This window comes from Silurus aristotelis (assembly GCF_946808225.1).
Source record: "Silurus aristotelis genome assembly, chromosome: 8".
Classification (NCBI taxonomy): Eukaryota; Metazoa; Chordata; class Actinopteri; order Siluriformes; family Siluridae; genus Silurus; species Silurus aristotelis.
In genome coordinates this window covers 679,318-706,817 of record NC_139581.1, presented here as the reverse complement: position 1 = coordinate 706,817, position 27,500 = coordinate 679,318, and the positions used below count along the sequence as shown (strand labels likewise).

Genomic DNA, 27,500 nt, shown 5'->3' with positions numbered 1-27,500 from the left:
ACACTAACCACAAGCGTGTGCACTTCAACCTGGGGTCAGAGCGAGGCATCAGGGGCCAAGACGGGGAAATGGTGAGGCCACAGGTGGGCATCGGGCTCTCAGAGGAGGCTGCATGTGACCTGGTGGAGTTGGAGCAGAGCAGTAGGAGTTCGGATGGTGGAATGAAGAAGCTGTTGCGGTCACAGCGGGGTATCAGGGGGTTAGTGGGCAGCCCCCCTGCTCAGCTGTGTTCTAATGGAGATGCGGCATCAGGTCTCAGCCTGGTTCTCCTGCCCCCCGCCTGCCCCGGGGCATCACGCGACACTCTATGGGAGGGCGAACTACAGGAGATAGAGGGCAAAATCGAAGAGTTTCGGGGGAACCTGCGGGCAGCGCTGGCACGGAGAGCTGAGCTCCAGAAGAACCTGCAGAAAGAGAGAGAGAGACAGAGACAGGCAGAGAGAGACAGCAGACGTCTCTCCATTACCACAGACATGAACAGGAGGAGGTGATGAGTGAGACCGGAGGGATGAACGAGTGCGCTCTCTCTCTCTCTTTCTTCCCTCTTCTCCTTCAAATGCTGTTTCTTACAATCAAACTAAGTTTAGTATTTTTATTTATTTATTTATTTATTTATTTTTATTTTACAAACATGAAGACATGAAAGCAAAGCAGAAAAGATTGCAAATGAGAGAAAGCGTGAGAGAGAGAAAGAGAGATGAAGAATGAAAAAGTAAAGAAAATAATGATGGAAAGCGGAATTTGCTTGAGGAATTAAAAAGGGATCAAAGGAAAAAAAACAAAAAGAAACAGTACAAAGGAGGAAAAGAGATCAAAGTAAATGTAAAAAGTTTTTTTATAGAGTGAAGCAATGGTGCTGATTGGTCGGCTTGTTATGACATCATCAGTGAGAATTCTTCTGCTTTCTGATTGTTAATATACTCCGGTGTGATGATGTCGATTAGGCAACAGAACGCTGAAGGAAGAAAAGTAAACTCACCTGAATCACGAATCCTTTCCCCCTCCAGCACAGCGTGTACACGTCTGCATTCTCTCTTAGACTTCCTGTAAGACACGTGTAAGGCCACATTTAGGCAAATATACAGTATCACTGAAAGCTTTTGTATATAAACAGTTTTTCACCGTGTGTATCTCCAGAACAGCATCATCATCACTGATGTCTCCTAACAATAAACCTGAACATGATGGTTAAAGTCAAATACAATATGAAATATTCTGTTTCTCTGATACGTATGTAGAGAAGCTCATCTCAGTGAGATCAGGGTCATGTGGATAAAGAAGTGGAGGAAATGAAGAGGATGAGAAAGCAGATCTTTCTCTCCTGACATACTTCTGTTCCTCTTACTCTAATCACAGAACCTCATCATCTCCACCTCCAGGAACTGTTCTCCTGCATTCACACGCACGCCACTGCTTCACGTTTTACACGCAGATCTTCATATTGCTTTTGAGTTAGTTTGTTAATTTATTCATGTGCTTCAGATGATGATGATGATGATGATGATGGTGATCAAAGGGGGGGGGGATTTGGGATCAAGCACCGAAGGCACTATATTGTTTTCTCTCATTCGTCTTCTGGTTAGTGTATCTATAGAACCATCTTATAAAAAGTTGAATGATTGTGGAGGATCTGAGGAGCATTCTGTCCAGATATGGACCAAGTTCTGCCAGCATTCTAGAGCCACAATCAGGTCAAAATCACTTGATTCCGTGCTTCTTGATTCCTTGATCATTTAGGGTTTCCATCACCTCAGAACTATTTTCCCTAAATAGTCTCACAAATGCACCAAACAAAGTGTGCAACAAACTTATTCTCAGCGCCATCTGCTGGTCAAAGATTACACTAAAATGCTTAAAATGTTGACATCGAACTGCCATTATTGCTCCTCAGTTTCCAAATGTCCAATCTACACCAGATTAGACTGATTTGATCTTCTGTTTTCCTTGATCACAACATACACATTATTTGTGAAACTACTCCTTAGTGATCAGTGTCTGTAAGTGCAGCTTTAATGATGATGATGATGATGATGATGATTGAGTGTGTAGAACAGTCTGAGTGGTAATGAGCAGTGTTTTAATTACTCATATTATATACATGTTAGAAAAATTATGAGAACATTTAAAAAGGAAATAAATATCATTTCTACATGGATGTGAAGTGCACAGAATAATTTCATTTTACTCCAAAAAAAAAAAGAAAGTGAGAATATCTTTAAAAAATGTAGAAATGCAGTAAATACATTTATCAGCAGATCAGATCAGAACTGAGTCCAATTCTCTCTCTGATTATAAAGAATATTTGTCACACTGAGAACATTGTGTGGTGAGGGAAGGGCATCAGGAAGTGTGTTCTGATTAGCTGTAACACGAAGTGAGATTTGTGGGAGATGAAAGCACATGAAGTATTGTAGAAAAGAAGATTTAGTTTAATGTGTGCAGTGATCAGAAGGACGGAAAACTCAAACACTGGTTATATTTAAGTGTTTTTAATAATTAAATGTTATAAATTAATGATAAATATATGCATAATAAATAAAGGTGATGTTGCTGATATAAGTTATTGGGTTAATTAATGATCAATATGTTTATTTATGAAGATTAAAATGCGATGAGATTCAGTATAATTATAGACCAGAGAGCAGACTGGTGTAATGACGCTCTTCTGCCACAGGGATGCGTGTGTGAGTCCCAACAGACCAAAATACAGTGTAACAGTATAAAGTGAAAAAAAATGTGAGAAATGATCACAATTTTACATAAAATAAGGACAGCTACAAATCTGCTCTGATTATTTATTTATACATTTTAAAGAAACAATATACTTTTTGAATCTGAACAAGTATAAATCGAACCTATCATTCAGTAAATTATTAAATATATAAATCACACTTTTATCTCCATAAATAATATTATTTTATACAGGAACCTACAGAAAAAAAATCCTAAATAAAATTCATTTAGAAGCAAAATATTTAGCTATTTTCTTTAGTTTTTTATTATATGCACACACATATATATATATATATATAAAATATATAAAATATTTTTCCCATTTTAGGAAAAAAATATATATAATTGTTTTTAATTTTAATTTTAATGCTGAGTTAAAGCAGTTCTTTTGAAACAGCAGCAGGAGATCAGACCGAAAAAATCAATCATCACCAGCCTGTAAAGCGGGAGGACTGGAGGGTGAGGTCAACCGAGTGAACAGAAAAAAATCTGTTCTATTTTGTTCGATAAATAAAATTTTACCCCCAAATCACTGGACGCACTGGGAGAGATCTGACAGCATTTACTCTGGCTTTAACCAATAAATTCCTCCTGATGTGGAACAGTCCAGTGTTTATGGCTGTATGTGATTAGATTCAGTTCTAATGCACATTTTAGAAAAAACATTTTGTTTAGGCTGAAGGGATGAAGGACATGTGAAGGTCAAAGATGTTTAACCAGATGCTGAAAAACTCAATACAGAGCTGCTTTCAGTTTATTGTAATAATATAATATAATATAATATAATATAATATAATATAATATAATATAATACATTATAATATAATATGATTTAATATTGTACAATGTTGCAGTGAAGAATCAGGTCCAATTAACAGCTAAGAATCCAGGAGAACAAGAGAGGAATGATGGCGTGATCGTTCAAGTCATTACGTCATTGACATCATTAACTGTGTGTCTGATGGCCCTGAGAGAGAGAGAGAGAGAGAGAGAGAGAGAGAGAGAGAGAGAGAGAGAGAGAGAGAGAGAGAGAGAGCAAAGGAGGGGTTCACAGTGAGCGGTAATTCTAGAATTTCAGAAATCTAAATATATCCCATCATTATGACGCCATGTCTCAAGTTAAGTCAGTCAAAAAGCTTTATTGTCATTTCAACCATATAAAGCTGATGCAGTACACAGTGAAATGAGACAACGTTCCTCCAGAACCCTGACGCTACATCACAAAACATAGAGCTACATCACACAACATAGAGCTACATACAACATAGAGCTACATCACACCACATAAAGCTAAATAACACAACACAGAGCTACATAACACAACACAGAGCTACATAACACAACACAGAGCTACATAACACAACACAGAGCTACATACAACATAGAGCTACATAACACCACATAGAGCTACATAACACAACAGAGCTACATATTACAAAATAGAGCTACATCAGACAACAGAGCTACATACAACATAGAGCTACATAACAATACATAGAGCTACATCATACAAAATAGAGCTACATCACACAACATAGAGCTACATAATACAACATAGAGCTACATACAGAACACAGAGCTACATAACACAACATAAAGCTACATAACACAACATAGAGCTTGATAACACAACATAGAGCTACATACAGAACACAGAGCTACATCACAAAACATCAAGCTACATCACACAACATCAAGCTACATACAACATAGAGCTACATAACACAACACAGAGCTCCATAATACAACATAGAACTACATACAGAATACAGAGCTACATCACACCACATAGAGCTACATCACACCACATCAAAGCTACATCACACAACATAGAGCTACATCACATAACATAAAGATACATAACACAACATAGAGCTACATCACACAACATAGAGCTACAATACACTGCATAAAGCTACATCACACAACATAGAGCTACATACAACATAGAGCTACATCACACAACATAGAGAAACATAACACAACATAGAGCTACATCACACTGCATAAAGCTACATCACACAACATAGAGATACAATACAACATAGAGAAACATAACACAACATAGAGCTACATCACACAACATATATCCACATCACACTGCACAAAGATAAAACACACAACATAGAGCTACATACAGAACACAGAGCTACAAAACACAACATAAAGCTACATCACACAACATAGAGCTACATACAACATAGAGCTACTTAACACAACATAAAGCTACATCACACAACATAGAGCTACATCACACAATATAGAGCTACATACAACATAGAGCTACTTAACATAACATAGAGCTACATACAAAACATGGAGCTACATAACACAACACACAGATACATAACACAACATAAAGCTACTTAACACAAAATAAAGTTACATACAGAACACATAGCTACATAACACAACATAAAGCTACATAACACAACATAGAGTTACATAACACAACATAAAGCTACATAACACAACATAGAGTTACATAACACAACATAATGCTACATAACACAACATAGAGTTACATAACACAACATAAAGCTACATAACACAACATAGAGTTACATAACACAACATAAAGCTACACAAAACAACATAGGGTTACATAACACAACATAAAGCTACATAACACAACATAGAGTTACATAACACAACATAATGCTACATAACACAACATAGAGCTACATAACACAACATAAAGCTATATAACACAACATAGAGCTACATACAGATACATATAGAACACATATTTAAGAGTTACGTGTCCTCACAATAAAGTGCATTGAATGCAAACAGTGCGGACAAAAAACTGAGTGAACAGACAACACAAGGCAGTGTGAGACAAATACACAAAACTCATAATAGTGCTTCTAGTAAGCCTGCTCTATAATGTGTTATACAGTACAATATGCAAAACAGAACTGTATACAACAATGTATTTGTAAATAAACACAATTTAAACACAACATGTGCAAAACAGCAACATCAGCAATCAAGTTGATGTGCAAATCAGCATGTAAACAGTTACAGTATATAGTTATAATTGAATAATAATATAATATGGGTGGTGCTGAAGACATGGATGTGTGTGAATCGAAATGAGTATTAAGTGTGTGTTTGAGTTCAGATTTTTAGCAGTTCAGAAACACAGTTAAGTGAGTGTGTGTGTGTGTGTGTGTGTGTGTGTGTGTGTGTGTGTGTGTGTGTGTGTGTGTGTGTGTGTGTGTGTGTGTGTGTGTGTTTCAGTTCCAGTTCAGTTCTGTGTGTTGAGGAGCCTGATGGCTTATAGGGTTAAAACAAGACATCACATTAAAACTGTCAAACACTCTGTATGTGAAGGCTTGAATGCTTCGGAAACTCTTTTTTGATGGTAGAGGGGTGGAGAGTGTGTGTGTGAGTGTGTGAGTCTTCACAGCTGGGTGAGCTGGCAAAGGCATTTGTCAAGCTCCAGCAGACCCAACACCAGGCCCTCCTTCAGGTGCATGCTAAGCAGGAACAGTGGTTCCAGGAGCTGATCCGCCCCCACCACCATCCCGATGCCACGGCATTCCTGGAGCTGTTTAAGCCAGGAAATGGTCGGACCTACCTGGATGAACAAACCTCATAGAACACCATATTGCACAGTTGCCCATACCAACTTCCTGAACACAAACAAAACATGGTTTGGGATGAACTCAAGGCTATGCTTGGCATGGGGGTAATTGAGGAGTCTCACAGTGATTGGAGGATCCCAGTGCTCTTGGTCCGCAAGTGGCGGGTTGGTTAGCTTCTGTGTGGAATATTAAAAAGTCAACTTGGTGTCAAAATTCTACGCGTGTCCAAAGCCTCACATCAATAAACTGCTTAATCAGCTAGGTACGGCAAACTTTAATTCATCAGTGGATTTAGCCAAGGGATATTGGCAGACAGACTCCAATGTCTTGTGAAAAAACAGCTTTCTCCACTCCGTTCAGTTTACATGAGTTTATCACACTTCCGTTCAGCTTGTTCAGGGCCCAGGAACGTTTTAACCAACTTCTTTGACCACATAATGGGCATTCCACTGACTACTTGGATAACAGAATCATCTATAGTAATGACTGGCAGTGGCATTTGCAACACCTAATGTTACCAGCCTACTGACTGATCTCACTAAAAAGGGAGCACCAGATCTGGTCCAGTGGACAGAGTCGTGCCAGCAGGCTTTTTCTCGGGTAAAAGCTGCACTCTGTGGTGGACCGCTTTTTTTCCTGACTTCTCCTTCCCCTTTGTCTTGCAGACGGACGGCTCAGACAGGGAGCTGGGGACCATGTTGTCCCAGGCAGTCAAGTCAAGTCAAGTTAATTTCTATAGCGCTTTTCACAACATACACTTTACATAATTTAACAGTTAAGGTGAATGGTGTGTACCGTTTTTTCCGGACTATAAGCGGCTATTTTTTTCCCACGTTTTAAACTCCGCGGCTTAAACAATGAAGCGGCTAATTTATGGATTTTTCCTGGGTTTTTCCCGGTTTCCAAACTTCAAGCCAAAAAACTGAACCCCATAACATTAGACCAATGAAATTGCGGAACGGGTTCAGGTGAACCAATGAAACTCTTTATATTAAATCAGATGCGCTCCCACTGAATCGGGCCGCACCACATCATAAATATGGATGATGTTCCTCTGAGGTTTGACCTGCCGCTCACTCGGACTGTCTACAGGAAATGTGAATCATTCGTCACGCTGAAAACAACCGGGCATGAAAACACACTTCACCTGTGTTCTGAGCTGCACGGCATCGGGAGAAAAGATTCACCGATGGTGATTTTTAAACGCACGACGATGCCAAAAGATGAACTCCCGAGAGAAATAGTTGTGAAAGGAAGGAGGAAGACAGTGAACAATGACTTTCTTGGTCTGCTACTGTTTAGATACAAGCCGTGTAACAGACACTGTCTTTCAATAAAGCCTGTGTAAAGTTCATTAGTTTCAGTGTAGACACCTGTGGCTCATCTTTGAAAAATTCAGTGCGGCTTATATATGGGTGCGCTTTATAGTCCGGAAATCATGGTATTTATCCCTGATGATCACCATGGAGATTGTGACCAGGAAAAACTCCCTTAAATGTTATGAGGAAGAAACCTTGAGAGAAACCAGACTCAAAAGGGGAACCCATCCTCATTTGGGTGACATCAAGAGTGTGGTCATAAATCTTTCAACAATACAGAACACTGGAGAGTGAGAACTAACATGAGTACTGGAATGTAAGATTATAAGTAATGTTCTTTCTACAGTCTTATACAGTCTTATGGCTATAAAACTAGGAGCTATTGAGCAGCTCATAAAATAGCTCATCTGCGATCATCACAGAACCAATACCAGCTTCTCCATGCCAGAACTTTTAAACAATCCAGGAGGTCCAATGTCAAAACTCCACACTTGAAGTGGGATCCAATTGCCACTGGTACGTCTCTAGATGGTTCAGGATGTTTGCGAGTTTGGCATCTACTTCTTTAAAGGTCCATAATCTTCATGAGGTTGGACGTGACTGGAGTTGGAGCAAACTCAGGATGCCTCAGGATGGGTAGGGAAAGAGAAGCAGTGGAGAGATATTAGCGTAGCTGCTGTTCATGATATTAACAGCACAAGTTGATAATGTGCATTTGATCAGATGTTCTGGAGCACAAGGTCATGAAAAGTGACGTATGTTATGTGTAGGCTTTGCTAAAAAGCTAAGTTTTTAATCTGCACCCCAGTCGAGGGGGAGGAGCACCAACTGTAATGGTGCTAAACATCAGCTGTAAGTTGTTGTTGCAGGAAAGCTGGTACAGCACCATAGAAAAGGAGTGCCTGGCTTAAGTGGGTGGTCCTCACCCTCCGATTCTATCTGTTGTGACAGGCCTTCACACTCTGTTCAGACGTGCCGCTCAAGTATGCAAGGTGTGGTGTAAATGTCCGTGATAGAGGGAAAAGAGACTCGGATAATCTTCTCAGCTGTCCTCACTATCCTCTGTAGGGTCTTGCGATCCGATACGGTGCAGGTCCCAAACCAGAAAGTGATGCAGCTGCTCAGGATGCTCTAAATGATCCCTCTGAAGAACAAGTCAGGATGGGGAAGGGAGATGAGCTTTCCTCTGCCTTCTCAGGAAGTACAGATGCTACTGGTCTTTCGTGCTGATGGAGCTGGTGTTGAGTAACCAGGTGAGGTTCTCCGCCAGATGAACCCTAAAGAATTTGGTGCTTTTGACAATCACCACAGAGGATCGATAGATGTTAAGTTGAGAATGGCCACTCTGCGCTCTCCTTAAGTCAACAACCATTTCTTTAGTTTTGTCAACGTTCAGAGAGAGGTTGTTGCCTCTACACCAGGCTGTTACTTGGTGCACTTCCTCTCTGTATGCTGACTTGTTGTTATTGCTGACAAGACCCATTTCGAATGCTGATCTTAAGTCTGCGAACAGTATTTATACGTATGTGTCCTTATTGTCCAGGTGGGTGAGGGTCAGGTGAAGGGTTGTTGGACAATACACAAACTGCATGGGGTTGAGTGAGGGTGGTCACTGGGTCTTGATGTGCCTCACGACAAGTCTCTCAAAGCACCTTATAATGATTGGTGTGAGTGCAAGGGGATGATAGTCATTGAGGCAGGAGACTGTAGACTTCTTTGGCATAGGGACGGTGGTTGTTGTCTTGAAAAGTCGTTGAGCACTCTGCCAGGAATGTTGTCTGGTCCAGCAAACTTCCGGGGGTTGACTCTGCATAGAGTTTTCCTCACTTCAACTGTGGATAGACAGAGCACATGGTAAATGGGTGGAGGGGTGATCTAACTTGCCAACATGTTGTTCTGCACATCAAAACAGTCTTAGAAGTCATTCAGCAGTTCTGAGAGGCATCATAGTCACAGGTAGGTGAAGTTGTCTTGTAGTTCATGATCGTCTGGATGCCACATGCGCCGGGTGTCTCTGCTGTATTGGAAGTGGCCATGGATTTTCCTTTTGACCCTAGCTGTTCTCAAGGCCGTCTTGTCCCCTGCGCTGAAGATGTAATCTGTAGACTTTAGCAGCGCACACACCTTTTTGCTCATCCATGGCTTTTTGGTTGGAGCGTGTGGTGATGGTCTTGAAGATGGTGATGTCATTAATGCACTTGCCAATGTAGGTGGTCACTGATGATGTGGACTTCTCTAAGTTGGTGAAGTCGATGTTGGTTGCAGCCTCCACAAACATGTCCCAGTCAGTGCATTTAAAGCAGTTTTCAAGAGCAGACATGACAGAGATGTGGTCTGAGTAGCCGAGGTGGGGGCGGGGCTTTGCCAGGAATGCTTCCGGGACGTTTCTGTAAACAACATTCAGCATGTTTTCCTCTCTGATGCAAAGTCCACATTCTGATGAAATTTAGGGAGCACAGTCCGCTGTGGCGACCCCTAATGGCAGCAGCCGAAAGAAGAAGAAGAAGAAGAAGAAGAAGAAGAAGAGTCCTGATTTGCATGATTGCAATCTCTAGTGACAATAAACTGTCAGTGGAAAGTACATTCCGAGTACGATAACGTTGGTGAATTCCTGGAGGAAATAAAAAGGTCCACATCTCACAACCATAAACTCCACCAGCATTGAGCAGTGGGTGGAAACAAGGACAGAGTTCTTACAACATTCCATGTTGCTGTAAGCACACAGTCTGCTGCTGTGAGTCTTCCCACACACTTTTACTGTAGCCACAAATTTTCTCTAATCTTGTAAAAGTGCCTGTAAGTGTATCTGCGACCAAATCAGTTTCTTCTCCTCTGTCAGTCGTTGTGAAATAGAAAAAACATTGATTAAATCCACATGAATATATTTGAGATTGTGCAGTTTGATACAGATGTGGTTTGTGAGCTCTGACTAGTGCATCTCTGACCATCTAATCAAAGACATGAAAATGCTGACGTTATTGTATGCCTGCTAGAGAATCTGTTTGGTTATAGCAACAGTTTCATTCTCATGTGTTTAAAACTACAGATGCTGATTCTGAAACTCAAGGCAGATTTTGTTGCCCCCTGACAACAAGTGATGTGATGCTGAAATCTGATTGGATAGAAAGGAATTAGTCACTACTTGCAGCAGTGCACCTGAGGAAAACGCTATGAAATTAAGAGACTATTGGGAACAATTTAATACATAATAATGGAAAAAATTGATTAAAATGTAATTTAGTGATTTTGATAGAGTTGAGCCCTCTGCCACACCCACTCCTACACCCACACTCCACTCCCATGCCCTCTCCCACACCCACACTCCACTCCCACACCCTCTCCCACACCCACACTCCACTCCCATGCCCTCTCCCACACCCACTCCTACACCCACACTCCACTCCCACGCCCTCTCCCACACCCACACTCCACTCCCATGCCCTCTTCCACACCCACTCCTACACCCACACTCCACTCCCATGCCCTCTTCCACACCCACTCCTACACCCACACTCCACTCCCACACCCACTTCCACAGCCACTCCCACACCCACACTCCACTCCCACACCCACTTCCACAGCCACTCCCACACCCACACTCCACTCCCACACCCACTTCCACAGCCACTCCCACACCCATGACCACTCTCACACCGCGTGCCATCATTTTAAACAAAGTTTTTATTACAACACACAGGCTAGTTCGCATCCTAAATGCCGTAAAGCTATTAGAGTGGAGAGAGTGGATCATCTTGGGGATCATTGAATGATGTATGAGAATCATTGACACAGGAAAGATCTGTTACTACAGAAACCATAATGAACTCATTAATATAAACTCGACCAATCAAAAAGCAGGATTGAAACAGCGCCATGGTGTTCATAGAGATAAAATAAGCACCTTCTGGCCAATCAGAGAGCGGCGATGTGGTATGAATATATTTAGATTTACATTCTAACTTAGTGTAGTGCTAGCTAGCTAAATACCTAATTGTACATTCCAATGCGTAATGAGTGGGGCAGAGGCAAGGATGTGATTTGCATATTCATGAATATGTATACGTTTCATTCTGTTCATTTTATATTGCTAAAAAAGTATTACTACAGATTATTCTGTGGTTTATTTGGACAATTTCAGAAGGACTTAAAAGGGCACACACACACACACACACACACACACACACGCACACACACACACCCTGTTTCCTGCTGTCTTTTGTTTTCTTCAGTCTTAATGATGAATGGAAAGGAGCAGAGACACACAGGGGTCCAGTGGGAGGGTATGTGGGTGTGTGTGTGTGTGTGTGTGTGTGTGTGTGTGTGTGTGTGTGTGTGTGTGTGTGTGTGTGTGTTAGACCCCTCCTCCTCCTGCCTCATTTACTCCTTCCCCTCCCTCTCTCACCCTCTTTGTGTCCACGCTGCTCTCGTCCTCACAATCACTCGTCTTCTCCTCACACAATCCGAGAAAGGAAAGAAACTCATCCATCCTTCTGCCATCTCTCCATCCGAATATCCTCCCATCCATGAGATCTCAGAGGATAGATGAGGATTAAGACAGCAGCATAGTGTGTATATCTGTGACTGTGTGAGCGTGCGTGTGTGTGTGTGTGTGTGTGTGTGTGTGTGCGTGCACTCACCCTGAAAAGAAACACACTCTCAGTCTGGTGAATGGATGAAGACCAACGGATCCAAACTGGAGCGCAATAAACGAGTGAAAAAACGGAGACGGACCGGGAAAGAGTCCCTCCATCAGCACCACCCGAGAGAGAGAGGTGAGAGCTTTATGTTTGTGTGTGTGTGTGTGTGTGTGTGTGTGTGTGTGTGTGTGTGTGTGTGTGTGTGTTTCTTTATGGAAACAGCATTCCTTTCACACACCAACCTCACAGGGACAAAAGACGTTGTGAAAACAAAAGTCCTGGGAACACTGCACTTATTTTGGCCATCAGGAACTATTCAGTGTGTGTGTGTGTGTCTCTGTGTGTGTGTGTGTGTCTCTGTGTGTGTGTGTGTGTGTGTGTGTGTGTGTGTGTGTGTGTGTGAGAGAGAGAGAGAGAGAGAGAGAGAGAGAGAGAGAGAGAGAGAGAGAGAGAGAGAGAGAGAGAGAGAGAGAGTAAATTTGAGGCATGTACACGTGAGGTGTAGCTAAAAAACCTTACTGTCTGGTTCCCTTGCAGCAATGCAGGTGTATGTGTGAGTGTGTGTGTGTGTGTGTGTGTGTGTGTGTGTGTGTGTGTGTGTGTGTGTGTGTGTGTGTGTGTGTGTGTGTGTGTGTGCGTATGTTCTGGTGATCCTAAGTCAGCAGACATGTTGTCTTTTACAATAGAATGGGGGTGGGGTTTAGGTATATTCAATTTATGATGTCACAAAGTCGCTTAAGACATTAAAATATGCAAATTATTTGGGGTTGATGTGTATTTATTCTATGCAGTGATAATCACTAACTCCCAGGCTAGCTTGCCATTTATTACTGGCATGTAACGCTAGCCAGCCTTCAAGATTTGCTGTTTAATTAGTTATGTTTAGTTTAGTTACAAAGAGCTAGCTAATTTAATAGCTGTGTAGTCAGAGTTAGCTAGCCTTAGCAAACATTTTTCCTAATTATTGTGTTCTGTTAATTTATTAGTACTTTTTTAAACCAGAGCACAGTCTAAATAATTTTAGTATCATTTTAGAATTTCTTTAAAAATGTAAATTTATAAATTTGTAAAAATGTGTTATTGCAGTAATAATAATAATAATAATAATAATAATAATAATAATAATAATAATAATAATAATAATAATAATATTTATTGTATGTTATATAATGTTTATTGTTATGAATGTTGTTCTATAAAAAGTTTGAAATAGCTTGTGTCACTAAATAATTTTATTGTTGCTGTTAAATTAATTATATTATTTGTAATAAAATCTAATAAAATTTAAATAAAATTCTCAGGATATTTATACTATATTATATTAGCTATAAATGTATTACTATCTACAGGTTCTGATTTGTTGTGTGTGTGTGTGTGTGTGTGTGTGTGTGTGTGTGTGTGTGTGTGTGTGTGTTTGAATTGTCTCACTGATGAACAGCTGCTCGTTTTCTGCTTTTCTTTACTGAACTAATGACTGTTTAACACACACACACACACACACACACACACACACACACACGTTATTGCAACATCTACAGGAACTGAGGAACATATACAGTTCGTTTGTACAGCCATGTTGTTGAACTGAGTTCTAGATTGTGTTGGTTAGAAGGTCATTTCACGAGACTGGTGATAGAACGAGTGTGTGCTATACAGTAGCTGCTGTAACGTAAGTGGTACGAACTTGTTTCATGTAACTCTAAATGGATACAAATTGTATTCACTGGTAAATTGCTGTAAATTGAAGGAAATTAACTACATCTGGGTGTGATGTGTGTATTTTTCTCTGATGTGTATGTGTGTGTGTGTGTGTGTGTGTGTGTGTGTGTGTGTGTGTGTGTGTGTGTGTGTGTGTGGTTGTGTGTGTTTGTGTGTGTAGCGAGTTCCCGCTCCAGCAGCAGGACGATGTCTCCGAAAGACAACAAACCCAAAAAAACACAGAAAGACAGTATGACTTTACTGCCATGCTTCTACTTCGTGGAGGTGAGATGATTATTATTATTATTATTATTAGTAGTAGTAGTAATATTGTATTTTGTATGATGAGGGGTGGAGTTTTTAAATAGCAGTAGTCAAGTCAAGTCAAGAAGCTTTTATTTTCATTTCAACCATATCTACTGACGCAGTACAGACTGAAATTGAAAAAATGTTCCTCCAGAACCCTGGTGCTGCATAAACAACATACAGCTACAGAACAGACAAAACACAGAGTTAAGGACTAGTAAGTGTCCTCGCCACATAAAGTGCATCATGTACAACCAGTGCAGACAGTGCAACACAACACAAGACGGTGCAACACAACACAAGACAGTGCAACACAACACAGGACGGTGCAACACAACACAAGACAGTGCAACACAACACAAGACGGTGCAACACAACACAAGACGGTGCAACACAACACAGGACGGTGCAACACAACACAAGACAGTGCAACACAACACAAGACGGTGCAACACAACACAAGACAGTGCAACACAACACAGGACGGTGCAACACAACACAAGACAGTGCAACACAACACAAGACGGTGCAACACAACACAAGACGGTGCAACACAACACAAGACGGTGCAACACAACACAAGACAGTGCAACACAACACAAGACGGTGCAACACAAAACAAGACGGTGCAACACAACACAAGACGGTGCAACACAACACAAGACGGTGCAACACAAAACAAGACGGTGCAACACAACACAAGACAGTGCAACACAACACAAGACAGTGCAACACAAAACAAGACAGTGCAACACAACACAAGACAGTGCAACACAAAGCAAGACAGTGCAACACAACACAAGACAGTGCAACACAACACAACACAAGACAGTGCAACACAAAACAAGACGGTGCAACACAACACAAGACAGTGCAACACAACACAAGACGGTGCAACACAACACAAGACGGTGCAACACAAAACAAGACGGTGCAACACAACACAAGACAGTGCAACACAAAATAAGACAATGCAACACAACACAAGACAGTGTAGGACAGATACACAAAATAGCGCCGCCAGTAAACCTACTGTATATTACACAGTGCAGTGTGTAGGAGAAAACTGAGTACAGGAGTGAATCTGTAATTATCAAAATTTAAACAAAAAGGTTTGTGTAAAACAGCAACAGCAGCAGTCAAAAAAAATGTGCAAAAACAAGCATGTAAACAGTTTGTAATAACGAAGTGATATAATATGGGTGGTGCTGAAGACATGGATGTGTGAGGTGAGTACGAGTGTGTGTTAAGTCCGGGTTGTACAGATCAGTCACACAGTTGTGTGTGTGTGTGTGTGTGTGTGTGTGTGTGTGTGTGTGTGTGTGTGTGTGTGTGTGTGTGTGTGTGTGTGTGAGTTTCAGTTCAGTTTTGTGTTGAGGAGCCTGATGGCTTGAGAGAAGAAACTGTTGCACAGTCTGGATGTGAGGCCCAAATGCTTCGGAATACTTCCCTGATGGCAGGAGGGTGAAGAGTGTGTGTGACGGGTGTGTGTGTGTGTGTGGGTGTGTGTGTGGGTGTGTGTGGTCATCCACAATGCTGTTGGTGTAAATGTCCATGATAGAGGGGGGAGAGACTCTGATAATATTCTCAGCTGTCCTCACTATCCTCTGTAGGGTCTTGTGATCCGAGACGTTGCAGTTCCCAAAGCAGGCTGTGATGCAGCTGCTCAGGATGCTTTCAATGGTCCCCTTGTAGAACGTGAACAGGATGGGGGAAGGGAGATGGGCTTTACTTAGCCTTCTCAGAAAGTAGAGATGTTGCTGGGCTTTCTTGGTGATGGAACTAGTATTGAGTGACCAGGTGAAGTTCTCCACCAGATGAACACCAAGGTATTTGGTGTTCTTGACGATCTCCACGGAGGATACATCAAAGATCAGTGGAGAATGGTCGCTCTGTATTCCCCTTAAAGTCAACAACCATCTATTTGGTTTTGTCAACGTTCAGAGACAGGTTATTCGCTCCACACCAGGCTGTTAACTGTTGCACCTCCTTACTGTATGCTGACTCATCGTTCTTGCTGATGAGACCCACCATGGTCGTGTCATCGGCAAACTTGATGTGATTCGAGCTGTGCATTGCTACACAGCTCGGAACTGCAACCTTCTCTGCTTCACTGAGACATGACTGAACCCAGCGGTACTGGACCACGCCATCCAGCCGGCCAAATTTTTTTTGGTTTACCGCATGGACAGAACACTGGGAAGTCAAGAGGAGGTGGAGTGTGTCTGATGGTAAACAACCACTGGTGCAACAGCGCGAGCATCGTTCCACTTTCACGCTCCTGCACACTAAATCTGGAACTACTGACCATCAAATGTCGGCCCTTTTATCTACCTCGGGAATTCAGCTCAGTTATAGTCAGGTGGACAGTGGACATGGACACTGCAGTATGGGACTTACATGAGACAATAACACTTCACCAAACACAGCATCGGGACGCGGCGCTGTGGTGGGAGACTTCAATAGTGCCAACCTCAAGCGCACACTACCGAACTTTCATCAGCACATCACCTGCCCCACCAGGGGCGAAAGGACACTGGACCACTCTTACACACCATTTAAGAACGGCTACAAGGCACAATCACGTCCACCGTTCGGGAAATTGGACAATGCCGCCATCTTCCTCATGCCTGTTTACAAACAAAGGTTGAAACAGGAAGGTCCGGTTCAGAGGGAGGTCGTGCGCTGGACTGAAAAATTGTGCAGGACGCTTTAGATGACACAGACTGGGACATGTTCAGGCACAGCTCTGATGACGTCAACATGTTTATGGAAGCGGTTGTGGGATTCATTGGGAAACTAGCGGATGATACGGTGCAGAAAACCACCATCAGAACGTTTTCCAACCAGAAGCCACGGGTGGATAAAACCATACGCGACGCTCTGAGATCCCGCTCCGCTGCCTACAACACGGGGATCACCACCGGGGACATGGTCAAGTACAAGGCTGAAGTATGCAAAGTGGTGCTACGGGAGAAAACTAGAGTCACAGTTCCAACATTGTGGCTCTAGGAGCCTGTGGCAGGGACTAAAAACAATCACGGACTACAGAACACCATCTTCTAGAATGGGGAATGCAGAGGCTTCTCTGGCAGACAAGCTAAACATCTTTTACGGTCTCTTCAAGGCTGCAGCTAAACACGCTAGCGACGCTAGCGGCACAAACAGCATGCACACCGAGAGAGCACGTTCACCATCTCAGAGCATGACGTGAGGAGGGCATTTAAGAGAGTGAAGGAAGGCAGCAGGACCAGATGGCATCACAGGTCGAGTTCTGAAAGCCTGCGCTGACCAGCTAGCACCGGTGTTCACTGAGATATTCAATGTCTGACTGGATCAGTCTGTTGTCCTTTCATGCTTCAAACAGTCCACCATTGTACCAGTCCCGAAAAAGCCCAGCCCACCTGCCTTAATGACTACCACCCTGTAGCCTTGACCTTGTAGTGATGAAGTGCTTTGAGAGACTGCTCAGAGACTTTATCCCTGCATCACTACCAGACACACTGGACCCATTACAGTTCGCATACCGCCCGAACCATTCTACTGAGGACGCTATTTACACCATCTCCTCCACACTACGATGAGCCACCTAGACTACAAAAAAAGGGAATTATACAAAGATGCTGTTTGTGTACTACAGTTCAGCATTTAACACTATAATTCCCTCCACGGTCACCTCTAAGTTAGAGGTCCTGGGACCTGTGTTAATTTACACAGCCTGCCGCTGTGTCAATGGATCTCTAACTTCCTGACAGACAGAACACAAGCCATACAGGTGGGAAAACACACCTTATCCACCCTCAGCACTGGAGCTCCCCAGGGTTGTGTTCTGATGATGAGATGATGAGACGACCTAACTACAGGAGGTTTAAAACCTGGAGAGATGATGCCAGGAGAACAACCTTCTCCTGAATGTCAGCAAGTCTAATAGTTGATAGTGGACTTCAGCATGAAGCAGGAGCGGTCATACCAACCACCAAACATCAACGGGACCCCAGTGGAGAGAGTGGACAGTTTCCGGTACTTAGATGTTCACATCACACAGGACCTGTTTTGGTCCTGTCACACCAACACCCTGGTAAAGAAGCCCGGCAGCATCTGTACCATCTAAGATGCTTAAGGGACTTTAAACTACCCTCTCAGGTGCTAAAGACATTTTGCACGTGCACCATTAAAAGCGTCCTGACGGGTAGCATCACTTCCTGGTTTGTGACTTCCTGGCACCATGCAGGACAGGGGAGCCCTCCAGAGGGTGGTGCGTTCAGCTGATTGTATTATCCACACTGAGCTCCCTAACCTGCAGGACATCTACAGCACGCAGTGCAGGACCAGAGCCAGGAAGATTGTGAAGGACCTCAGCCATCCCAACAATGGACTCTTTTCTTTGTTATGTTCAGGGAAACGCTTTTGCTCCCTGAAAGCGAACACAGAGAGAATAAGGAAGAGCTTCTTCCCGCAGGCCATTCGGAGTTTGGACCAGGAAACACCCAGGATCTAAAAAAACTGTTCACTCTCTCCATCATCACACTTTTTCACACTGTTTTTCACAGTGCACTTTATACCACACCATACCGCACACAGTCACTTTATACCACACCATACCACACATGGTCACTTTATACCACACCATACCCCACACGGTCACTTAAGGACAATCAGATCAACCACCATAAATTTTTACTGTTTACTGTTTTCATAAGCATACCTTGTATATATATATATATATATATATATATATATATATATATATATATATATATATATATATATATATATATATATATATATCTTTGTATATTTTATATAGTTTATACTCTTTATTTATCTGCCTTCTTTTTCTTGGTTTATTTTTCTTCCCACCCTATTCCCTCATGCCGGACCATCGTAAAAAGCATTTCACTGCATGTTGTACTCTGTATGTATGTGTATGTGACAAATAAAATTTGATTTAATTTGATTTGATTGATTTGATTTGAACAGCAGTGGACTAAGCACACAGCCCTGAGGTTCCCCAATGCTCAGTGTGATGGTGCTGGAGATGCTGTTCCCGATCGGGACTGACTGAGGTCTCCCAGTCAGGAAGGCCAGGATCCAGTTGCAGAGGGAGGTGTTCAGGCCCAGTAGGCTCAGCTTCTCAATCAGGTGCTGAGGAATGATTGTGTTGAATGCTGAGCTGACGTCTATAAACAGCATTCATACATATGAGTCCTTGTTGTCCAGGTGGGTGAGGGCCAGATGAAGGGTCGTGGAGATGGCATCGTCTGTGCAGTGGTTTGGATGATATGCGAACTGCATGGGGTCCAATGAGAGTGGAAGATGGGTCTTGATGTGCCTCATGACCTTCTCAAAGCACTTCATCATGATGGGCGATGGTCGACGTCTTGAGACATGTAGGAACAACAGTGCTGTTCAGGGAGATGTTGAAGATGTCGATAAAGACATCCGCTAGCTCTTCTGCACATCCTCTGAGCACTCTGCCAGGAACGTTGTCTGGTCCAGCAGACTTCCGTGGGTTTACTTTGCATATAGTTTTCCTCTCTTCAGCTGTGGATAGACAGAGCACCTGGTCACTGAGAGGAGAGGTGGTCCTGCTCGCCGCCATGTTGTTCTGCACCTCTAACCGATCGTAGAAGTCGTTTAGTGCATTGGAGAGGGAGGCGTCATGGTCACAAGCAGGTTTTGTTGTCTTGTAGTTTGTGAAGGCCTGGATGCGCTGCCACATGCGCCGGGAGTCTCCACTGCCCTGGAAGTGCCCAGTAGGTGTGAGATACAGTGATGTAAATAAATGGGTGTGGCTTTAAGGTGTTAATTTGAGAAATGGGTTTTTTTTTAAAAGGAGTAGTTTTGGATTTTGCACTTGTTTATGTTAAATAGTGTTATGGTCAGCTATAATGTGTGTGACTATAGAGTGGTTATGATAAAGGTGTGGGGTTATAATAAAAGGTGTGGCCATGAGTATGTTATTGTCAGGCGTGGAGTTCTTATGAGGTGTGGTTATGGTGAGGGGTGGATTGGTGGAGTTATAATTAGAGGTGTTGCCATGGATTATATAGTTATGGTAAGGGGTGAAGTTATAATTAGAGGTGTGATTATGGATTCTATGGTTGCTAATTAATTAGTTAATTTGCATTGACTTCACACTATTTTGCCTTTTTAATAAATAATAATACATTTTATTTAAATGCACCTTTTAAAGCACTCAAGGACACTGTACAGTAGAATGAATCATAAAATCAAAGAACAACAACAAAGCCATTAGGGTTGCACAAGCCTTATTGCCGGTCCCAACCCCGGATAAATGGGGAGGGTTGTGTTAGGAAGGGCATCCAGCGTAAAAACGTGCCAAATCAAACATGCGGATGATCCGCTGTGGCGCCCCCTAATGGGAGAAGCCAAAAGAAAGTTAATAAATAATTAAAAATGTTATTTAAAGGCACCGTTTAAAGCATTTAAGGACACTGTACAGTAGAATGAATCATAAAATCAACAACAACAAACAGCTATTTAACTGTTAAAATGAATCAGAAAAAGTTTATCTGAACAGATGAGTTTTGAGGGAGGATATAAAATGGTCAGATAGTCACAATCTTATATTGATTGTGGAAGAGAATTCCAGAGATGAGGAGCAGCCCAGCTAAATGCCCCAAACACCAAGTGACTAAACAGACAGAAGGTACAGTGAGGGGAAACAGATGAGGAAGATCTGAGAGTGTGGTGTAGGTATGAAGCAAGTCAGAGATGTATGAGGATGCAAGTTTATGAAGAGCTTTGAAAGTGAGAAGCAGAATCTTGTACTCTAAATTTGACAGGAAGCCAGTGTAGATGATAAAGAACAGGGGAGATCTGCTCGATGGAGGAGCTTCTAGTAATTATACAGGCAGCTGAGTTCTAGACCAATTGAATTATATGAAGTTTGTGAGGAAACCCAAACAAGAGAGTTACAATAGTCAGTGCACGAGGTATAAAGAGCATCTACAAGAACAGCGGTGGAATGGAGGAATTGTGAGGAACAGACAAAGACGGCTGATGTTCCGACGATGGAAGTACACAGACCGAGTAATTCAAATGAACAATTCACATGCTTTTCAAAAGACAATGTACTATAAAGGACAACACCCAGACTCTTACACTGAGATGAGGAGACTATAGAGTTAACAATAGAAAGTGAGAAACTATTGAATTTTGTCAAATGTCCAATTCCATCCAGAAGAACCTCTGCCGTGTCAAAATTCATCACAATTTGTGAGAAAATTGCACGAGAATCAAGAAGGAAGGGTACAGTTTGGCTTGGAGGACAAAAACAGCTGGTGTCATCCCTGTAGCAATGAAAAATAATAAAGTGAAAGTATATAGTGTTTATATAGTAACAGACCAAATACTTATTAAAGCAAGCAGGTGAAACTCGGACATGTTAGATCTTATGCAGCTTTTTACAACGTTATGGGACACTTTTGAATGTGTGTGTGTGTGTGTGTGTGTGTGTGTGTGTATGGAGCACTAGAGGAAGTAGAGCAGCATTAACAGTGCCATATGGCAGCGTTCAGCATGTTGTGTTGTACAAACAGAAGCAGCAGGACTGTAACACTGGAGGCTGAATGATGACATCATCGTTCATCTTAATTACGTGAACCAACACAGGCATTTATAGAGCAGCACTTCACTTGGGTACGTGGTGTCTCTTCATCCCTATTGGCTGTTGTCTGAATTAGTCAACTGCATTAACATATGGATGTTACATCATGGAATAGAAGTGTGTATGCACTGTTGGATTTACACACATCATTATTCACACCTGAGCCATAAATCCACACTTCATTTACAATCTTATATTAAATCAGGTGCTGTTCTACAGTGTGTGTTGGATCAGGTGCTATTTTACGGTGTGTGTTGGATCAGGTGCTGTTTTACGGTGTGTGTTGGATCAGGTGCTGTTTTACGGTGTGTGTTGGATCAGGTGCTGTTCTACAGTGTGTGTTGGATCAGGTGCTGTTTTACAGTGTGTGTTGGATCAGGTGCTGTTTTACAGTGTGTGTTTGTGTTTAAATCAGCTGCGCAACACGACTTTGAATTCCAGAAATTTTCTCTGAGTAAATAATGACCTAACATTCCGATTTAAGAGTCTGCTTTAGAGTTAGTAATTATTTTCTGAATTTAATTCAAGTGACCGCATTTATATAAAGATATAATTTTAAAATATACATTCTCTCTCTCTCTCTCTCTCTCTCTCTCTCTCTCTCTCTCTCTCTCTCTCTCTCTCTCTCTCTCTCTCTCTCTTTTTTTCTCTCTCTCTCTCTCTATCTATCTCTCTCTGTCTCCCTCTCTCTCTCTCAGTTGCCCATCGTGGCCTCCTCGATGATCTCGCTGTACTTTCTAGAGTTAACTGACGTCCTCCAGCCAGTTAAATCCGGATTCCGTTGTTATGACCAGGCTCTGAGTAAACCATACGTGGAGACGGGAGACGAGCTCATCCCCCTGCTCATGCTCCTGAGTCTTGCCTTTGCTGGGCCTGCTGCCTCGGTAACACACACACACACACACACACACACACACACACACACACACACACACACACACACACACACACACACACACACGGTGTAAAATTGACTTAAAACACCCCCACTCTAAAATGCAAACACTGATATAATAACATAGAGACACTGGATTTTGTTGCTATGGGAACAGGAGGGGAATCTATGATAGTGTATCAGAGGTAAACTTTAGTGTGTGTGTGTGTGTGTGTGTGTGTGTGTGTGTGTGTGTGTGTGTGTGTGTGTGTGTGTGTGTGTGTGGTTGATTTAGATTATGCTGGCTGAGGCTTTGATGTACTGCACGAGATCCAGAGTGAAGTTCAGTCCTGGTTCGGAAGGCAGCATCAATGCCAGTGGCTGCAGCTTCAACTCCTTCCTGCGCAGAACTGTTCGGTTTGTAGGTAATGTCTGTCTGTCTGTTTGTCTCTCTGTCTGTCTGTCTCAGTATGCCTGTCTGTCTGTCTCTCTGTCTGTCTGTCTCTCTGCCTGTCTGTACATCTGTACAAAACTTTAAATATTTGCTGTGGCAGGAGGCAGGATGCTGAAGGTCTTGAGAGTGGAACAATAATGAATATCTGCAGGCAACAGTGAAGCATGGTGGAGGTTACTGGCAGGTTTGGAGCTGCATTTCTGCAGATGGAGATGGGGTTAAGATTAATAGTGACCCTCAATGCTGAGAAATCCAGGCAGATACTTCATCAAATTTATTCTGCAGCAGGACAACAACCTCAGAAATGCAGCTAATGTCATTAAGAACTACTCTCAGTGTAGGGAAGAACAAGGAGTCCTGGAAGTGATAGTTTTGGCAGTCTGGGATTACATGAAGAAACAGGAGGATTTTAGAAGCCTCCATTCACAGAATATCTGTGATTAGTTCTCCATTTCTCTCTCTCTCTCTCTCTCTCTCTCTCTCTCTCTCTGTAGGTGTACATGTGTTTGGGTTATGTTCTACAGCCCTTGTGACGGATGTTATTCAGCTCTGTACTGGTTATCATACTCCGTTCTTCCTCACTGTCTGTAAACCAAATTACACCCTGCCTGGAGTCTCCTGCCTCAAAGAGCCCTACATCACCCAGGACATCTGTTCAGGACGTGACCATTATGCTATCCAGTCCGCTAGGTAACACACACACACACACACACACACACTGTATACTCACACATACATACACAAATACATACACAAACATACATACATGCATATATATACACACACACACACACACACAAAAATACACACACACACACAACACATACAAACATACATACATACATACATACATACATACATACATACATGCATACATACATATACACAGACATACATACTTACACACACACACACACACACACACACATCTACACACATATGTACATTACGCACATACATACACACACATACATACACACGCAAATATTTAAATACACACATACATAGACACACATATACACATACACAGTAAGGGGGTAAGGGTACACGTATTTGTACCGAAAAAATTGTATCAGTGCACACTTTCATGCGAGAGAAACAGAGGGGGAAGCCGTAGTCAATGAAACGGGTTTTATTGAGAAAAGGTGAGGATGTGAAGAGTATGCTCTAAAGTAAAGCTCTGAGGAGATATCCGTGACACACCTGGAAAGAGGCGTGGCCCACGATGTCCAAAGCGGAGTTCCGGAGCAGGAAAGTAATATCCGTGGTGCGCCTGGAAAGAGGCGCGGTCCACAATGTCCGAGTCGGAATCCGAGGTGTGAAAGTAATATCCAAGGTGCGCCTGGAAAGAGGCGCGGTCCACACGAAGAGAGAGAGAGTCTCAAGTACCATATAACGGACAGCGAAAATGTGGAAGTGAGGGGTTTATATGGGAGCTGGGAGCTTCATTGAACGCGGAGGCAATGACAGCCGCCGAAGGGGGCATGGCAGGTGGAATCCTGACCCCCCCCCAAAGGGGTGGCACTGGACACCCCCAACCCACAGAAAGCCTGGAGGGCCAGGGCACTTAGAGGAGGGCCCCTCTAACGGTCCAGGGCCAAAGTGGACCCGGCTGGAACTGCCACGGAACCGGGGAAAGACGGGAAGGACCCGAAGCCTATGGCGAGGACCAGAGGCAGGATGACGCGCTCAGCGGAGACAGGAAGCGGAGCGATTCCCACCATGGTGGTCTGGAGCAGAGCGATGTCCACTGCGGAGGACTGGAGTCGAGAGGTTTACCCCAAAGAGGCCTGGAATGGAGTGAAACCCTCGGCGAGGACCGGAAAAAGGGCAATGTCCTCGGCGGACACCGGAGGCTGCGTGACGCCCACCATGTAGAACTAGAGCCGAGAGGTGTCACCCAGGGAGACCGGGAATGGAGCAACGCCCCCTGCGGAGACTAGAGGCCGAGCGACGCCACCCAGAAGGGTCTGGAACGGAGCCCAGTACGCCCACAGCGGAGGCCGGAGGCGGAGACGCTTCCGGTAAAGGACAGGAACCCAGCAGCGCCCGCAGCAGAGTCCAGAGGCTGAGTGATGTCCATGGCGGAGAACAGAGGCCGAGAGATGCCCTCGGTGGTGTTCAGGGGCGGAGTAACGCCCACCATGCAGGGCTGAAGCGGAGTGATGCCCACCAGGGAGGGCTGGAGCAGAGCGATGTCACCCACGGAATCCTGGAATGGAGCGACGCCCTCAGCGGAGACCGGAGGCTGAGCGACGTTCTCGGCGGCATTCTGTAACTGAGCGGCGTCCACTATGGGGAACAGGAACGGAGTGATGTCCTCTACGGAGGTCTGGAACAAAGCCCCTTCCACCATGGAAACCCGGACCGGCACGGCGACCTTGGCGACAGCCGGAGGCAGGGTGGAGCTCTCAACGAGGCTCACGGGCTGGAAAACCTCCTGGATGGAGACCGGAGATGGAACGATGCCCCTGACGGAGTCTCGAGGACAAGCCATGCTTTTAGCCGAGCCCTGACGCCAGGCGACGCCCTCGATGGAGCTCAGAGGCCGAGCGATGACCTCGGCGGGGTTCATTGGTGCGATGTCACCTTCCGGGGAACTCAGGAACTTTATATGGGTGCTGGTGATGAGCGGATGAATGAGTCCCAGGTGTGCCCAATGAAGCCAGGGGCTTCATGGAATGCGGAGGCAATGACAGCCGCCGAAGGGGGCGTGGCAGGTGGATTCCTGACACACACGTGTACAAGTACTGAATCCACTCTTTTTTACATGTGGAACATAACTACAATCTGAGTTCCCCTTTAGGAACATATTAAGTGGCAGACTGTCAGTTATTATTTTTTCTGCCTCACACTTAGAGTGCATTTTTATTATTATTATTATTATTATTATTATTATTGCAATTGAAAACATACACAACAAACATATAGAACAGTTAAGTAGATCAGATCTTTAAAAAATTAAATATTAAATGTAAAACACATTTTAATGACACAATATTTAATTTAATTTAATTAATTACATTATTTCTGTTTATTTAATTTTATTTCTATATTTGCCAACATCAAAAATAAAATGATTGACAGCTCTGTATTTCAATTCAATTCAATTTAATTCAATTCATGTTTATTTGTATTGAGCTTTTAATAATGAACGTTGTCTCAAAGCAGCTTTACACATAATGTGGTGATAAAGAATAAATAAAATGTTCCTTATTTTCTATTTCTTCCTATTTCTTTCTCTCCCTCTCTATTCCTTTCTCCCTCTTTCTCTCTCTCTCTCTCTCTCTCTCTCTCTCTCTCTCAGGAAATCTTTCCCGTCCCAGCATGCCACACTTTCGGGTTTCGCAGCAGTCTACATCTCTGTAAGCTTGACTCACTTTCATACTTTCACATTTTTTTTGGTTGGTATGCAGCTGGAGATGGAAACGAAAACCTCATCACCATGGCAACTCATGCATTAGCACCTGCTAGCTGGACCTGATTAGCATTGAGCAAACATTAGCCATTTGCCAACTTTTGTCCTCCTACGTACCACCAAGGAGACAGTTACTGAAACCATCTCTAACCTCTGAGTGAGAATCATACTGCACTGAGAGAGCGGGAGAGAGAGAGAGAGAGAGAGAGAGAGAGAGAGAGAGAGAGAGAGAGAGAGAGAGAGAGAGAGAGAATGTATATTTTAAAATTATATCTTTTAGGGGGAGGGGGTCATCTAGTGTTAAATGTAAATAAAAAACAAATCTCATAAATCCATATTTTACTCTAAATGAAACAAAAACAAAAATGATCGAATGTTTAAACTGATAAATTATTTTTTTTTTAAATAAAGTCATTATGAATTTTAAGGCTGCAACACGTCTCATAAAAGTTGGTACAGGACCATGTTCCCCACTGTGAAGCATCACATCTTCTGTCTCTATACATCTGGGAACTGAGGAGAGCAGTTGCTGGAGTTTTGGAAGAGAAATGTTCTCCAATATGTGTCTGATACAGGATTCTAGCTGCTCAACGGTTCTGGGTTTCCTTTGTTGTGTTTTTTGTTTCATGATGCTCCAAATGTTTTCAAAATGTGAAAGTTCTAGACTGCAGGCAGACCAGTTCAGCACTCAGACTCTTCTACTACGAACTCATGCTGGTGTAATAGATGCAGTATGCAGTTGGCATTGTCCTGGTCAGATACACAAGACCATACCTGAAAATACATTTTCTGGATGGAAGCATTTGTTGCACTAAATCCTGTTATAGCTTTTTTT

The 27,500-nt window shown here is 42.9% G+C and overlaps 2 protein-coding genes across 2 annotated transcripts in view; both read left to right on the top strand.

Annotated features, from left to right (window-relative positions):
* LOC310729676 (glutamate receptor ionotropic, NMDA 3B-like) overlaps positions 1 to 2,346 on the top strand; it is a 9,032-nt gene extending 6,686 nt beyond the window's left edge. Inside the window, exon 4 of the mRNA XM_083548141.1 lies at positions 1 to 2,346. This exon is cut by the window's left edge and continues 131 nt beyond it. Within this exon, the coding sequence (XP_083404267.1) occupies positions 1 to 491 (491 nt within the window). The 3' untranslated portion in view covers positions 492 to 2,346.
* A 9,713-nt stretch (positions 2,347 to 12,059) lies between these two features.
* LOC310729670 (phospholipid phosphatase-related protein type 3-like) overlaps positions 12,060 to 27,500 on the top strand; it is a 26,754-nt gene continuing 11,313 nt past the window's right edge. Inside the window, exons 1-6 of the mRNA XM_083548129.1 lie at positions 12,060 to 12,417; positions 14,162 to 14,265; positions 22,618 to 22,803; positions 23,089 to 23,218; positions 23,742 to 23,937; positions 26,555 to 26,741. Coding sequence (XP_083404255.1) covers positions 12,318 to 12,417; positions 14,162 to 14,265; positions 22,618 to 22,803; positions 23,089 to 23,218; positions 23,742 to 23,937; positions 26,555 to 26,711 — 873 coding nt within the window. The 5' untranslated portion in view covers positions 12,060 to 12,317 and the 3' untranslated portion in view covers positions 26,712 to 26,741. The remainder of the gene's footprint in view (positions 12,418 to 14,161; positions 14,266 to 22,617; positions 22,804 to 23,088; positions 23,219 to 23,741; positions 23,938 to 26,554; positions 26,742 to 27,500) is intronic.